At 54.8% G+C, this 15,040-nt stretch overlaps 1 protein-coding gene across 2 annotated transcripts in view; it reads left to right on the top strand.

The window, feature by feature from the left end:
- The window catches only part of HTRA1 (HtrA serine peptidase 1), a 47,023-nt gene extending 34,014 nt beyond the window's left edge, over positions 1 to 13,009 (top strand). Inside the window, exons 1-7 of one of the 2 annotated variants that reach the window (XM_025047979.1) lie at positions 3,907 to 4,111; positions 5,475 to 5,669; positions 6,621 to 6,653; positions 8,018 to 8,132; positions 9,365 to 9,422; positions 10,855 to 10,950; positions 12,293 to 13,009. In XM_025047979.1, the coding sequence (XP_024903747.1) occupies positions 5,637 to 5,669; positions 6,621 to 6,653; positions 8,018 to 8,132; positions 9,365 to 9,422; positions 10,855 to 10,950; positions 12,293 to 12,461 (504 nt within the window). In that variant the 5' untranslated portion in view covers positions 3,907 to 4,111; positions 5,475 to 5,636 and the 3' untranslated portion in view covers positions 12,462 to 13,009. Of the gene's footprint in view, positions 1 to 3,906; positions 4,112 to 5,474; positions 5,670 to 6,620; positions 6,654 to 8,017; positions 8,133 to 9,364; positions 9,423 to 10,854; positions 10,951 to 12,292 lie in introns of those variants that run through there. The other variant, XM_015590650.2, reaches the window with a different exon arrangement.
- Positions 13,010 to 15,040: the final 2,031 nt, after the last annotated feature.

Below are 15,040 nucleotides of genomic sequence, written 5' to 3'. Positions count from 1 at the left end.
GGCCACAGGTGGGGCCCGTGAAGCAGGTGGTGGCGTGTAGGCCTGCCTCCACGCCCCGGCCTGGCCTGTCTGAGGATGATTCAGGCTCCCGCCGTCAGAAAAACAGCATGGTCCTGAGGATGCATGGTCAGCTTCCTCTGGCCGGCCTCTCCTCTGATTTTTCTTCAGCTCCCTTATGGCCCTGTTTTGGGTCATCTCTGCTCCTGTCACCTGCCCCTGTGGAATGGTCTAGGCACAGAGCAGGTCTTTCTCGCTGGCCAGCGGGCCATGTGCTCTGACCATCTGGGCAGTGGGCAGCGTGGGCTGGTGATACGAACACTTGGAATGGAGGCATGGAGTATTCAGGACCCAGTAATGCCACCACCTAGTTGGTGAGTGGAGTGGGGACCATGCCTGCCCCATCTGTCCCACAGAGCGGCTGGTTGTAAAGGCTGAGGGAATGGCAGAGCCCCAGGCACACAGGGTGTTGTTTGAGGGCTGGATTTGCCTCTGGTTCTGCTCAGACCACTTGTGTCTCGCCCTGACTGTCATGAAAGTTTTGAGACCACTGCTTTCCTTCGAAGCGGACTCCTCCTCGTGCCCCGCCCCAGCCCGCAAAACATCCGCACGAAAGAGCAAACACGTATTAGAGCCCTTTCCAAACGTCGTGATGTGTTAGGATCGCCACCCTAAAATGAGCCTTTTCCCCCAAGCTTCGGTGGGCTCACGATTGCCCACCCCGCAGCTTACTCTCTCTGCCGGCCGAGCCCTGGGCTTGTTTTGCATCTACTCTGAGCTATGCCATTCCTAGCACAGGCAGGTACCGAGGGGGCTGAGGCAGTCACGGGGCCACGTTCCCCTAGCCAGTGGGTGGCTGAGGGCAGCCTTACACCTGGATGCCGGCCGATGACCCACGAGGAGGAATGTGCTGGGCCCTTCTGGATTCTCTGCTCTCGTGCGGGCACACGGATGGAGAGAAGCTCTTCACTTTCGCTGGGCACTGTCTTTATGTGCGGCCTTGTGCGGCACTGTGTTTTGACCGTGAGAGCAGGTTGAACTTGATCGGACGGAAGGAAGGAAGGAGCCTCCTCTTACGCTGTCCTTGATCCTTTGAGGGGTCAGCCCTGGCACCACCCTGCCCTTGCACCGTTGGCTATGTATTCCATTTTGAGTTGGATTTCCTGTTCCCTGCAGCTGAAAACACCCTCACTGATACACCTAGATCATTTTTAGTGTGGCTCTGTATTTAGCCCTTATGGAAGACGCTGGGCTGAGCTGGCCGTTTAGACTTGTTTTTACTGCTGTGTGTCCTGGTGGCTTGTGTGGCTCTCTACCCATCAGACAGTGAGCCTGGCGGGCACGGGCGGATGTCACGGCGCCTCTGTGTTCATTGTGCCAGGCACGCAGAGATGCTCAGTAAAGGCTCCTTCGTGTCGGCGGTGTCCGTGGGGGCGGTGCCTTCGGGTCTGCCGCTTTTGTTTGCTGTAATCTAAATGAATAGCGAGAGCCTTCTTTAATCCTATTTTGCACCAACGTCTTCCAAGTTGTCGCATTAAATCGACCACACAATTAGTATCCTGTCTACGGCTTGTGTTTAGTCATGTAACGTGGGCAGGATAAGCCGGGCGTCCACACCTAGGACTCCTGACCCCCTCCCCGGGCTGTTTCTCCATGACCTGGGTGGCAGTGGGCTGACAACTCCAGTGTTAGGGGGATTCGTGTTTTCTTAAAGTCACTCGGGTCGGCTCTGTCGTGAGGATGTCATTTTTTTAGCACTAGTGAGTGCGTGCAGGCTGTGGGCGGATGTGCCTTTCAACCTAGACAGCCCTCTTGTCTCCAGGCCTCCCAGGCACCCCACTCTCGTGAGCATGAGCGTGACCTTGAGAGCTGGCAGTGTGATGGGCTTCCTCCGGGATGTCCCTCCACATAGCCCAGGCTCTCCGGGAGGGGCCCGAGGGCTCCCTCTTTGGTGCGCACCCCAACTCGCTGCAGGGCCTTGGGGGTCACTCTTCCTTCTGCCCACTCTCCTCATCTGCTAAGTGTGGGGGGGCTGTCTTCCTCTACCTCATAGGCTGCTGCGAGGCCCCAGCGAGGTGGCAAGATGTGGGAAGTGGCTGCTAGGAGAGGGCCCCAGCCTCGGAGGACCTCGGACCGAGGGCAGATGAAGCCCTGAGAGGGCTTGGAGGTGGGCGTGGGGAACCAGCCTGCAGGAGTGAGTAGCGCCTGCCGTTTCGGACCTGCAGGGCGAGGCCAGGCGGCTTGGTGCTTCCAACAGTATCTGCGTTTCATCTCCCCCAAACCCCCTTTGGCGGGTGTGTCTAGACAGCTAGGGAATAAAATGCTCAATTACCCAGTAGGAATTTGGCCGGCAGACATATAGCCGCACGAGCAGACAGGCCGGAGGTAAGGGTGGAGGCTGACAATGAGTCCCACTTGGGTCTGGAGCAGACAGGGGAGTCTGATGCTCGCGGAGCCACTCGGTTCCCCCGAAATGGCCCCCAAAGGGCGTTTTGACTTCATGGAGAGGCATAAACCTGGCTGGGCCCACAGCTGTGTCTCACGTCGCTCCCTTGCAAAGATTTCTGCCTGCATTAGAATTCCGGGTTAACACGTCCTGGAGGGGGCGGGTTGGGGGTGGGCAGATCTGAAAGCCCAGAAGCGGGTTTCTTGTCCAGCTGGGCTGCTCATTCGCTGTGAGAAGTCACTCGGTCCCCAGATCTGTAAGGTGGGGAGGAATATGCTCTAACTCCCAAGCTGCTCGTGGAAGTGCCTTGTCATCTCCTTCACATGGATGCAGGTTTCACATTACAACCCCCGACCCCGACACGGGCTGCTTTTTCTCTTACAGTTGTCGTTCCTAACTTGTGAAATGTTTGAGTGAGTAAAAGCTTCCATAAGGTGAGCCTTAGTGTTGCCCACCGGTGCAGCTTTGACTAAATGGCGCTTGTGACATACACGTCCTCCTCTCTGTTTAGTGAGGATTGGTTTGGAGGAGACTCTGGGCCGTGTTGCCGATGTCCAGTATTCAAGCCCGCATGGTCACCCGACTGTGGACGACTTCGTTGCACAGGAGCCACGCGTGTCCAGGGGGTTCTCCGGTGTCCCCTGAAGGCCTGGCCCTACCCAGCCAGTATGTCCGAGCAGCACGCAGGGCCTGGATGTCCCCCCCTCATGGGGCCTCTCCCCGTGTGCTCACGGCTTCCGCACACACTCCACAAAGCGCTTGCCTCCTTCCCTCGTCTGCTGGGCCTGAGCTCAGACGTGGAAAGGAAGAGAGCATGGTGTGCAGCCCCTTCTGCCTTTCACCGCCTGAGACCTGGGAGCCTGGGTCTGGCTTCCCACCCAGGGCCCAGAGGTGGAGCTGCGGGGGTCGGGGTGAGCACATGCTAATTAAGATCTGCACAGTGCAGTCCCGCCACCAACCTTCTGATGGGTGCCCAGCCTGTGGCTGAGCTGATGTGGGCTGGGCCCACCTTTCTGTATTTGAACTTGATCTTTTGCATTGAAGCTGGTGAAAAGCAACTGTTATCTTGGGCAGCCAGGCGGACCCAGCCCGGGGCCTTCGCTGCTGTGTCCTCTTGCCCACCCTTCAAGCCCAGCCCTGACGGCTGTTCCCAGGCCCTGAAGAAATGGCGATGTCCTCAGTGGGCCTCCCCCATCACCAGCCCTGACTCCCGCCTGCCCACCCGCCGTGCTGCGACTGTTGGATGAAGTCATTCTTGGCAGGGGCGGCTGGCGCCGGCCCAGGGTAAACAGACCACGCTGAGCTCACTGCTGTGCCTGGACGCCTGAGCTCGGGAGCGCAGGGCTGCAGGCCTGCCCCCACCGGAGCAGCTCCGTGCACTCTGACCTCGGGTGACCTCACGGTCTGGGCAGGCCTGGCCACCAGCCTTCTCCTGGGGGGGAGGGCTGGGTGACATGGGCTAGCTTGTGGGAGTGTAGTCGGTGGGGTGCCCCCATTGGGTCTGCACGGACCCCAACGCTAATAACAATAACCGACACTTCCGCGAGGCCTCGTGACCCACGTAACGTGATGCTTGACACAAGCAGGTGCTATTCAAGGCTGCTCAGATCTCAGGTCTCAACTTTCACAGCCAACTGGTGAGATGGGTGTGCGACCCCCGTTTTCCAGGTGAGCACGCGGAGGACGAAGTGGTGTTCAGCTCAGGCCAGCATCTCATCAGGCAGCCTGGCCCGGGGGCCTCTCGGTGTCTGTGGTCTGAGGGGCATTTCCTGTGTCTCTCAAGGCCGGTCTGGGGTCTTAGATCCTTTCTTCCTCTGTGAACGTTCTGGCCTAGCATCTTCCTGAGCAGCACCTTCGTTACCGGGGTGCGGCCTTGGTGGGTGACGTGCGTGTAATGGATGAGAGGGTCTGGGTCTGGGGTCGCAGCCCCAGGTTGAAACCCCTGTTCTCTCTCAAGTGGCTCGGAGCCTCACTTTCTTCGTCGGTTAAATGGGCCCCGTGACCACCGCACCTCGTCAGCCTGTGTCTGCTCCATCCCTGCCAGAGGAGAGGCTAAAGTCACCACTGGCTTCTACGTACCCCACCCTCCTTGCCCCCTGGCCTCTTTCTTCTGAGGTGGACAAACATGAGGACTCTTGACTTAGAATTAGCTCGAGGTCTGGGCCAGTCTTTGCCTTCTGGGCCTGGTCTGCAGGTTTGGGGCAGCTGCTGGTTTTTTGTTTGTTTTTTTTTGACTCAGAACAAAGGCAAAAGGAACTCCTTGGTTCTGGCGGGGAAGGGATAGGGAGGGCCTAAGGCCTTCCCAGTAGGAAGCCCGGCTCTCCTCAGCCTGGTGACTCAAGCTGGCTTTATTTTGTCCCGTTTTAGTTCTGAGAGTTGTTTAGGGCCCCAGCTCTGGGATCGGTGTCTGGGATCAGGCTTGCTGGGTTGATCACCCCGCCAGGCCGGGAGCAGAAGTGCTTGGTGCAGGACCTTTTCAGGAGAAGAGAGAGCCCACCTCTTGGGTCTTGGTGTCTCGGAGTCCTAGAAGCCTTGCTGTCCCAAGCCCATCCCTGCCTCTCACCAGAATAGCCATGAACTCGGCTCAGAGATGCTCCAAACTGAGTTGGAGCCCTTCGGGCCCTCAGTGCCTGTGATAAATGGGACAGCTGCACCCTCCCCCTCGCCCCAGGTGGTCTTGCTCCAAATCCAAAATTCGTTTCCCTCTGTCTCCTGATCTCAAAGTTTCAGAGCGCGTCTGTGCCGATAGCTGCGCGATGTGCCGAGGCCCCGAGGCAGCCTCCAGTAACCTTCCCAAACTTTCCCCAGCGTGGTGTGCGGCTTCAATGCTCGCAACAGCTCACGACCCAGTGCTGACTATCGTGGGTGGAAGGGAAGTGCGGGCCGCAGCCAGGAAGGGACGCAGGCCTGACCGTGGGTTCTGCAAGGCCCGGCGTGGAGTGGCCATCCTCGCGTGGCATCCCGGGGCGCGTGGGCGGTACCTGTTCTGTTCCCCTCACCGGGCACAGCATCGCCAACCTTGTGCTTCCAGGGAGAGCTGCCCGTGCTGCTGCTGGGCCGCTCCTCGGAGCTGCGGCCAGGGGAGTTCGTGGTCGCCATCGGAAGCCCGTTTTCCCTTCAGAACACAGTCACCACTGGGATCGTGAGCACCACCCAGCGTGGCGGCAAGGAGCTGGGGCTCCGGAACTCGGACATGGACTATATCCAGACCGACGCCATCATCAACGTGAGCCTGGCGGGGCCGCCCGCCGGGGTTGGGCGGGTGTTCGGCAGGTTGGGCTTAGGAGCTAGGGGTGGGGTCAGGACCTGCGGGCACCGTCCAGGGAGTTCTCTGAGAAGCCCCAAAGCTGATAGGGCCGCACGGGTGGGTCTCTTGCCGGTTAGCCTCGCAGGGACTGCTGTGAAGGGGACTTGAGCTTTGCCAGGGTCTGCAGCTCGGAGGACGTCCCGTGTCCTGCCCCCAGGGGCAGGGACCCTTAGTGCAGCTGCTGCCGCGGCTTTGTGGCAGGAGGGACCCTCACCAACAGGCCCTGCAGCCCCCAGGAGGCGTGGCTCTGCCTCGTGCGCAGCCTGAGTACCGCCCCACGCTGGGATGTCTGCTGAGGCCCGGGGTTGCTCCACACAATCTCATAAAGTTTTCTTTAAATCACGTTTTTCTACGTCCGTACTTTCCCCATTGACATTTCTAAAAAGCAGCGTCCCTGCCCCTAGCCCATCTGTCTAGGAAATAGGAAACGTGGTGCGTTTTGTGAACTCGCTGCCTCAAATAGGTTTTATTCCCAAGCTCTTTTGTGATCCGCATGAAGTAATGGAAATGGGATGAAAGGTGTGGATTTCCAGCCCCGGCAGGCATGGCACGGATCGGGGGCTGCGCAGGTCGAAATGATACCGGGACACCGCAGCAGGTGGGCGGCCAGCCTGCTGCCAAGAGAAAGTCGTGCTGAGAGTTTTAGAGAGTTCATAGTTGGCCTCTGGGCTTTGGAGCAAAAACAGTTCCCCATTGATGGCACATCTGAAACTTTCTGGAAGTGATTAAGGTCCCTTTTTTTAACAGCAAAATATTAGATCGACAGGAACACATTTCAGGAGAGCACCTGCACGCAGGAACCTGCCAGGTGGGGAAGTAGATTGGATAAGGACATAAACTCATAACCTGTTTATTTTTGCTTCGTTTCAGTATGGAAATTCGGGAGGCCCGTTAGTAAACCTGGTAAGGCCTTTTTAAAATCTATGTACGTGCTTTTTTTTTTTGCTTTTTTTTTTTTGTGCTTTTTTTTCCCCCAGACGTGAACTTGCCGAGCACATCATCTAATTCTTTTAAAGTGAAATCTGTGAATGTCCTGTGTCTGGAAAGGGTAAAGTTCGCTGGAGTCGAGGGTGGGCAGTGTTATGCCAGGGGACACGCTTGTGTTTCAAAGTTATAAGTCAGTGCAGGGGAACTCAGGTCCAGTGCAGAGTAGCTAAAGGACAGGCCTTTATTTTGAAGGTGTCAGCAGTTCTGGCCTGTTACAGAAAGGCACGATCCTTCAAATGCAGTCTCCAGGCTGCTGCAGGAGCTGGCTTGGCTGGTCCACAGTCTTTGTCTTGGCCAGGAGCCCTCGCTTAAGACCTGGCTGGAATGAGGAGTTACTCCGCTAAAGATGTCACTTGAGCCTGTTCTTAAATACGTAAGCAGAACAAGGGAAGGCTTAGAATCAGACAATCGGAGCAAGGGTACACATCAGGGGGCACCCAGTCCAGCTCTCATTTATAGGGCTTGAAACGGAGGCCATCTTTGGTAAGGGTCGGATGGCAGTGCCTCCTGGGTGGCTCCTTGGAGTTGGAGACTGAATTCTCAATACCGTGCAAAGTGTGGAAGGGGTGATGTATACTCCCGTGGCCGTTTTCCCTTTTAAGCCTAAGTTGACCACATCGTTTAATAATAGTATCCAGAATAATGGTCAAATGGCGTGAGGTAATCCTGTTATTTCTGGGTCATTTCCTACTGTGTAGCGTGCACTGAGCTGTGAATTTATCTTGAAGCGCAACCTATGAACTGGCTTCCGCCATGAAAAGCTAGCCCCAGACAAGCAGAGGAAGCGAGGTGCGATCATGCTCCCCCACGAGCCCCTTGCAGCTTCACAAGGCCGCTGTCCAAGACGAGGCTGCATGTTCCCAGGAATGAAGCCAGCAGCCTTAAGCACCGAGGTGGCTTCTCCCAGAAGAATCTTAAGATCATTGGAAATGGGAGAAGCAAGAGGGTGTGGACAGCCACCCAAAGGACTCAGAGGTTTTGGAAACGTATTCCTGTGAAAAAAAGAGCAAATATGCAGCTAGAAACCATCCATCTGAGGCTGTTTTTACAGCACAGCGACCCCTGAGGACGAGCCTACAGTGTGCCGGTCCGTTCTTCCCTTGCCGAGCATGACTTAACGGTGACCACATGACACTTCCCCCGGCGACCCCAGAACCCCTCCTGTCAGCTCCCCTGACCCCACTCAGTGGCTGCTTTCGAATGGATTCTCCTTCCTCTCACTGTGTGCCTTGAGGTAAACCCTCCCGTGTTCACTAAGCCATTTCTGTCTTGCTTTACAGGACGGTGAAGTAATTGGAATTAACACTCTGAAAGTGACAGCTGGAATCTCCTTTGCGATCCCATCTGATAAAATTAAAAAGTTCCTAACGGAGTCCCATGACCGCCAGGCCAAAGGTAAAGAGAGATTCGGGTAGCCAGTAGGAAATTGAGGCTTGGCTGCCCCTCGGGGACTTGGAGCAGGAAAAGCAACGTACCTGGAGATCCACCAAGACTTTCCTATCCAGCAGCGAAAGGAATGCAGTTATTAAGTCCCCAGTGTTATGTCATGAGGTCTGACCGTTTTTGACCTGTGGTCGTGAACGTTTCACATTGTTTAATATGTGCCAGGCACGATCTTAGGTGATTTCTATGCATCATTTCACTTCGTCATTCATTCCTGTCATTTAATTCCTTTGCCCCGTCAGGTGGGGATCATTAGTCCCATTTTACAGATGAGAACACTGAGATTCAGGGAGATCGTTTACTCCACCGATGACTATGGACCTGTCTGCTCGGGGTCAGGCGGGGGTTCCCTTTCAGGTGTGATGCTGACGTTCTACTCGGGGGTGGGGGGAGGCTAACGGTAAACAAACAAATAAGGTAATTTCATAGAGCAATTAAGTGCTTCCTAGAACATGAAGCGGGGTGGTAGGCCAGGGCGTGAGAATTGGGGCGGCCAGGGGAGACGGTGTGGCCAGGAAGCGCCTCCCAAGCCGAGACCTGAAGGAGAGGGAGCCGGCAGCCATGTGGAGGGGGTGCGTTCGGATGGAGGAGCCGCAGGTTCCAGGCCTCCACCATGGGCCTGTTGATCGGGGCACAGGACCCATAGGTGGGCCGCGTGACCGGATGCAGCGAACGCGCAGATGCAGAAGGCAGTCGTCAGCCAGGATCACGGCAGGCTTGCTGAGGGGCTGGGGCATGTTTTTAACTGCATGGAGAAGGCAGAAGGTCATGATCCGGTCGCTATCTTTGGAAGGTCACTTTCAGGTTTGGGAGGAGGGTCTGCTGGAGGGCGGAAGTTGAGAGACTAGTTAGGAGGCTCTCCTGGTCCTCCAGACTAGGGCGGAGAAGGGGCTCAGGTTCTGGATTTATAGGAGGGACAGCAACCTTATCACATGTCAGGATGAGGCAAAGAGGAATCAAGGATCATTCTTAGGTTTTTGGCCACTAACTGAAATGGACGAGGCTTTCCAAGGTGTCAACGGCAGATACGGGTCCCAGCCAAGGCTTGAACCACCACCTCAGCATATGCCCCCATGGCCCTGACTTCACATTGCAAATACGGGGATTGAATCTCGTGGCTCCTGGTGTCCCCAGCGTAGCCACCAACCGGGCTGACCTCTGTTGTCCTTTTTCTGTCACATCAGGCAAAGCCATCACCAAGAAGAAGTACATAGGCATCCGAATGATGTCGCTCACATCCAGGTGGGTAACAGGACGTTAGTGTTTGTGTCTTAAATCTGAGTAAACCTGAACTCGAGAAAGAGAGACCTCACACTGCCGTAAGATGTCTCGATTTCTGATTAAAACGAAATAACATGAGGAAAGAGGAGGGTGGTTTGGTCACCCTTGGCCTCTTGTTTTAGCTTCCATTTAGTTCGTGTGTTCTGAGCTGGTCCTTCCTGCTAAAAGATTCTGCCCTCCTCTTTGAAGGCAGGCCTGGACAGCAGCGGTGGGTGTTGGTCACTCTGCCTCGGGCCTTCCTTTCACCTCTTGTCCTGTTGAAAGCCACATTCCGGGAGTGCCCCGAGCACCTCCCTCAGCCTGAGGTGCCGTGTTAGCACCGGGCATGTGGGCGGCTCCAGGAACGGGCATGTGGGCGGCTCCAGGAACGCGAGGTCAGGCGCGGCGTGACCTCTGGGCTTGTTTTCCCAAGGCCGGTGGAAGTTGTGGCATGTGGCTGCCAGGCCCATGACGTTCTACTGTTTTAACACTGGTGAAAAAATCTGGTGTAATTGCTTAAGTCCTGGTGACTAAGCACTTGGTCGAAGTTGTTGTAGGTCAAGTTGGCAAGGAGCAGAAGATACTCATGTGGATATTAATATGTTATTGTTATAATGAATTAACTATTAATTAATTGTGAACACATTAGCATAGGTTAGATACAGAATATGGACCGATTTGCCAAACTAAAGTGCGTATCAGTTCTTGCTTGGAACTCTGGGAGACAGGTGTAGGCTCTGGGATCTGGCTTCCCAGGTTCTCACCAGCTCTGCTACTTCCTGGCTTGTGATTTTGGGGGATGATTTGACCTCTGAAGTCCTCAGTTTCCTCCTCTCCAGGACAAGGAGACCAGCGCAGGCATTTTGCAGGCATTTCAGGGCCGAGTGATTTAGCGTGTTAAGGCCTGGATCCATGGGTGGTGGCGGTCATCACTAGCCACAATGACACTAGCCACCATTTATCACCTGCTCGCTCTGCGCCAGGTAGTGGGCCTCGGTGCTATTGTTAGATGATCTCCTCTAATCCTCGTAGAGAAGTGTCATAGGGAACAGTCATTATCCCGATTCTGCAGGTGAGAAAATAATGCACAGAGAGGTTTAGCAACTGCCCAAGATCACACAGTTGGAAAGTGGCAGAGCTGGGGCTCCAAACCAGGCCCATGGCTATACTTCCTGACTCCTTAAAAGTTAGCTACTATTAAGTAATTAATAAAATTAATAATAATGATAAAACACTTCCCTCACCGTTACCTGGTATATCTTTGACTCGCATAGACGGGCAATTTAAAGCAGAATCAGAGCTCTTAAGTCAGAATCTTAAGTCGGAGATGGGAGAAGCCAGGTGGGAGCCGGTGCCCGCAGAGGAAGGCCTGTTGGCACATGAGTTTAATATAGGTGCTTTTTCTCCCGAGCAGCAAAGCCAAAGAGCTGAAGGACCGCCACCGAGACTTCCCGGATGTGCTCTCAGGAGCGTATATCATTGAAGTGATTCCTGATACCCCAGCAGAAGCGTGAGTTAGAATTATTTTCCCTTTTCCTAGTACCCTTGTGGTTTCTGGGGGACCAGGGGTGAGGGCCATGTCCTTTTCACGTCAGCTCTGGTGATTGTGAGGACACTGGACAGACGGTCGGATGTCCTCGGTCGGTCCTGCCGGTCATGTCTTCTGACCCGGTTCAGCTCAGGACTCACCAGCAAAAGGGAGTCCTCGCTTCACCAGGGGTGGTCAGAGGGAAGAGCAGTATCGGCCTCATCGTGGGTCCCTGTAACAGGCCAGGCTGGGGAAAGGGGGTTTAAGGAGCAGAGTCCCCGAGACCCTGGGCGGTGGTCCCATCCTAGGCTGCAAGACGCATCTCCTCCTTCTCTGATTACATCTGTTATCAGTCAGGCCATACCTGTCCACACCTCCAGAAAAGTAACCAGGTAACATCAAAGCAACGCGAACAGAAGTAGCTCAGCCAACAGTAAGGGCTCGTGACCTGTACTGACATAGTGTCCAGAGAGAGCGCGAGGCCAGGGCCAGCGGACTCTTCCCTGGGGGTCGGGCCTGGCGGGTGGCCTGCTTTTGTACTCACCTGTGGGCTGAGAATGGACTTTGTGTTTTAAAATCTTTGAAAAAAATTGAAAATAAGAATAGCATTTTATGACATGTGAAAATCGCGTGGAATTCGAGCACGAGCGTCCATAAACGAAGACCGACTCGAACACAGCCTCATCCGGCAGCCGCATGTAGCTTATGGTGGCTTTTGGGCTGAGTACAGTGGCCTGCAAAGTCCACAATGCTTTCTCTCTGGCCCTTGACAGAAGTTAGCTGGCCTTTGTGCTGAGTACAGTGGCCTGCAAAGTCCACAATGCTTTCTCTCTGGCCCTTGATAGAAGTTAGCTGGCCTCTGTGCTAGACCACTAAGGACCACGATAGCTTATATGTAGGAGCTAAAGTTATAGCAACAATAACACAGAAGAAATGTCACGTAGCAGAACCATTCCGCTCACCCCGTGGGAACTGTTCTCTGAGCTGTGACACCGTCACAAGAAAGTCGGCCTTGGCCATGGTCATGGACCCTGGTAGGCGGTACGTGGTACATCCTTGCCTCCTTTGTGGCCAGTCTGTCATCCATCACACAGGGCCGGTAGGCATTTCTGCAATGGACATGATTGACAGTTTGGCCTAAAAATCTCAAAAGGAAATACTGTGATCTAGTAGTGGTCGAAGCTGTTGTCACGTAAGTTAGCCGTCACCGTGCCCCGTTTGCTCTGGGCTTTTCGGTTCCAGACGGTGCCTGGGTCAGCGTGGAGCTGCTCCTGGCAGGCCGTCCAGGAGGAAGCATTACAGTTCGTTTCTCTCTGTGTTGCAGTGGCGGACTCAAGGAAAACGACGTCATAATCAGCATCAACGGACAGTCGGTGGTCTCCGCCAATGACGTCAGCGACGTCATTAAAAAGGAAAGCACCCTGAACATGGTCGTCCGCAGGGGCAACGAGGACACCATGATTACGGTGATTCCCGAGGAAATCGACCCGTAGGCGGAGGCACGAGCTGGACTTCACGATTCCCTTCGGAGACGCTCCAGTGGACGGTGCACGATGACTCTGGGCTGGTGGCATGGGACACCCATGACTTTGGACCACCGTGTTGCTTGTTCAGCAGAAATACCCTGGCCAACAGACTCCTCCTTGATAGTTTGCAGGCAAAACAAATGTACCGATATAGACCCACAGGCAGAGACTTGCCCTCCCGTACCGTGTGTATGCTGTGTGCTTTTCCTTGCCAGCTTGGACTGTTCCTGCTTAGACAGTCAGTATTCGTCTCCTTTACCTGAGTCATCATCCTAGTCCTACAAGGCAGTCGATGTAACACTTAGATGAGAGGAAGTTCCCACGGGAGCCGGAATGGCCCTGGGCGTGTGCGTGCTTTCCTCCGAGTCAGCACCCAGAGGAGGTAGATGCCGAGACGACGGGAGGGTGGACGCTGGCTTCCAGAACAGCCAAAGTCGCCTCTTTTGGGGATCTCCTCAGAACTGGGAGCACAATGACTTCGAGTTTGAGCTATTAAAATACTTCTTCATACTTTGCTTTCTGGCGTGCTGCTTTTTCTTTCTGGGGAGCAGCCGGTCCCAGTTCCTTTGAGGTGGTTATAGTGTCTCTGGGCTCCGCAGGGTGGACTTGGTCTCACCAGTTATTTCAGAAGCATCCCGTGGGGTTGACCAGCACTATGGACAACTGCGCCTGGCCACCCTGGCTTCGTAAAGCTGGATTCGAGAACAGTTGCTTTTGCATCTGGAGCTTTTCAAACTAAAAAGAGCCTCATATATCATGATATATGTCAACCTCATATATCATGCAGTCAGTGAACCAAGGTTTTCTGGTCCCCTGCTCTGGGCCAGGCACAGTGCTGAGTGTCAAGGGGTGAATGCAGAGCAGGGCTGACCCAGCTGGTTTCCCCAGAGTGAGTGGAGAAACCAGGTCTCTTTCTGAAAGGGAGACAGTTCAGGAGACCAGGCTGCGAGCCTCAAACTCTCTTGTCCGCGGTCTCCAGAAATCACAGGCTGAAGCTGATTCCAATTCTCCTGGGCTCTGAAGAACCAGACATTAAGCCCTGGGGGAAGTAGAGCAGGGCTCCCCTTGAAGTGTCCTCGGACGGGCCAAGCCTTAGGCAGCTGTAGGCACCTCTGTCTTCATGAAAATTTCCAGGAGTTTGGGAAGCTGGACCCAAGAAGCCTGTTGCAAAACTTTAGCTTGGACGTTTGCATGGCCCGAGTCCTCATGCGCACACCAAAGAGGGGGCTGGTCACGGCAAGAGCCGGGAGTCAAAGGTGCTCCAAGTGTTAACAGTCCAAAGGGGACCTTGGAATGGATGGAGCTTCAAGTCTCCAGACCGAGAGCTTAATTCTTTCTCGATCGCTAGAATTGCTAAGATCAATTTAGAACAGGAGCGGCCGTGGAAGGCCCAAGTGAAATGTGGGAGCAATCCAATTAGGCAGAGCCCTGGTCAGTGTTGACACGAGGCAGCTGAGCCGCCCGCAACCCCGGTGCATCCCTTTGCTGTGCGCCCCAGTGGCCTTGCTGAGTCAGGCAGGAGCCGGTAAGTGCTTTCTCTCTGGGCCTGGGGTTGGATTCCCTCCCTCTACACTGAAGGTGATGACTCAGAGAGTGGCCTGTGGCTTCGGGGCTTCTTCCTCTGCTGATCTGCCCGTGGGCCTGCTCCTCTGGGTGGTTCCAGAGCTGAGGTGCTGCCACAGGTGGGGAGGACTTGCTAGGTGGCGTTGAGGTCAGAGGCCAGCCCCGGCCAGAGCCCATCTCTCTTCAGCCTGTCATCGCTCAGGAGATTACAGATGGTCCCTCTGGAAGGAATCGGCCTGGTGACAGACTGGCCTGAATCCTCCGTAAACACTCAGCGACATCTCCCAGAGGTCGCTTCTGGGTGGGGTCAGAGTTTTGTCTGAATGTCGGTGACATACGAGGCCACAGAAATGGCAGCTTGGTACCACTTGTTGCCACACGATGTGTTTGGTTACATGGCTGCACTGACCTGTGGGACCCTGGGTCCCCTGGGGGCTGCTCAGCGCAGCACCCCATACTCATCCTTGCGGCTTTCACAGGACCTCTAAGGACACGTTTCTTTTGCTTTGGGCTGTGATGGAGGTTTTCGCATAAATTAGCCTGAAACCAGGGAGGCAGAGTGGACTTGAAAAGAGCATAGCTTTTGGAACTTGTTGGACTTGGGCTCCACTATCCTGTCTGCATATTCCTGACTGTGTGACCTCTGAGCCAGTTACTAACCTCTCTGTGCCTGTTTCCCATCTATAAAAAGGGGATACTCATAGTAGCTACTTCTTACGGCTGTTGTGGGCATTAGATGAATTAATACCGGGCACATGGTAAGCACTCAACTAGCAACATGTGTTACCTAATGTCTTTGAGCCTCAGTTTCCCCCTGTGTCGAATGCACTGGCGTTTCGAGGGTTAACCTTGACGGGGTGAGGGGGCGGAGCCACTCGGTAAATGCAGCTGCTGCTGTTTTTGTTATTAGCTGCCATTGTTCCCCTCTTTAATGACAATCACAGTAGTTAACATCTCTGGGTGCTTGCTTTGTGACAGTTACC

This window comes from Pteropus alecto, unplaced genomic scaffold (assembly GCF_000325575.1).
Source record: "Pteropus alecto unplaced genomic scaffold, ASM32557v1 scaffold205, whole genome shotgun sequence".
Lineage (NCBI taxonomy): Eukaryota > Metazoa > Chordata > Mammalia > Chiroptera > Pteropodidae > Pteropus > Pteropus alecto.
This window is presented reverse-complemented; position numbering and strand designations above follow the sequence as displayed.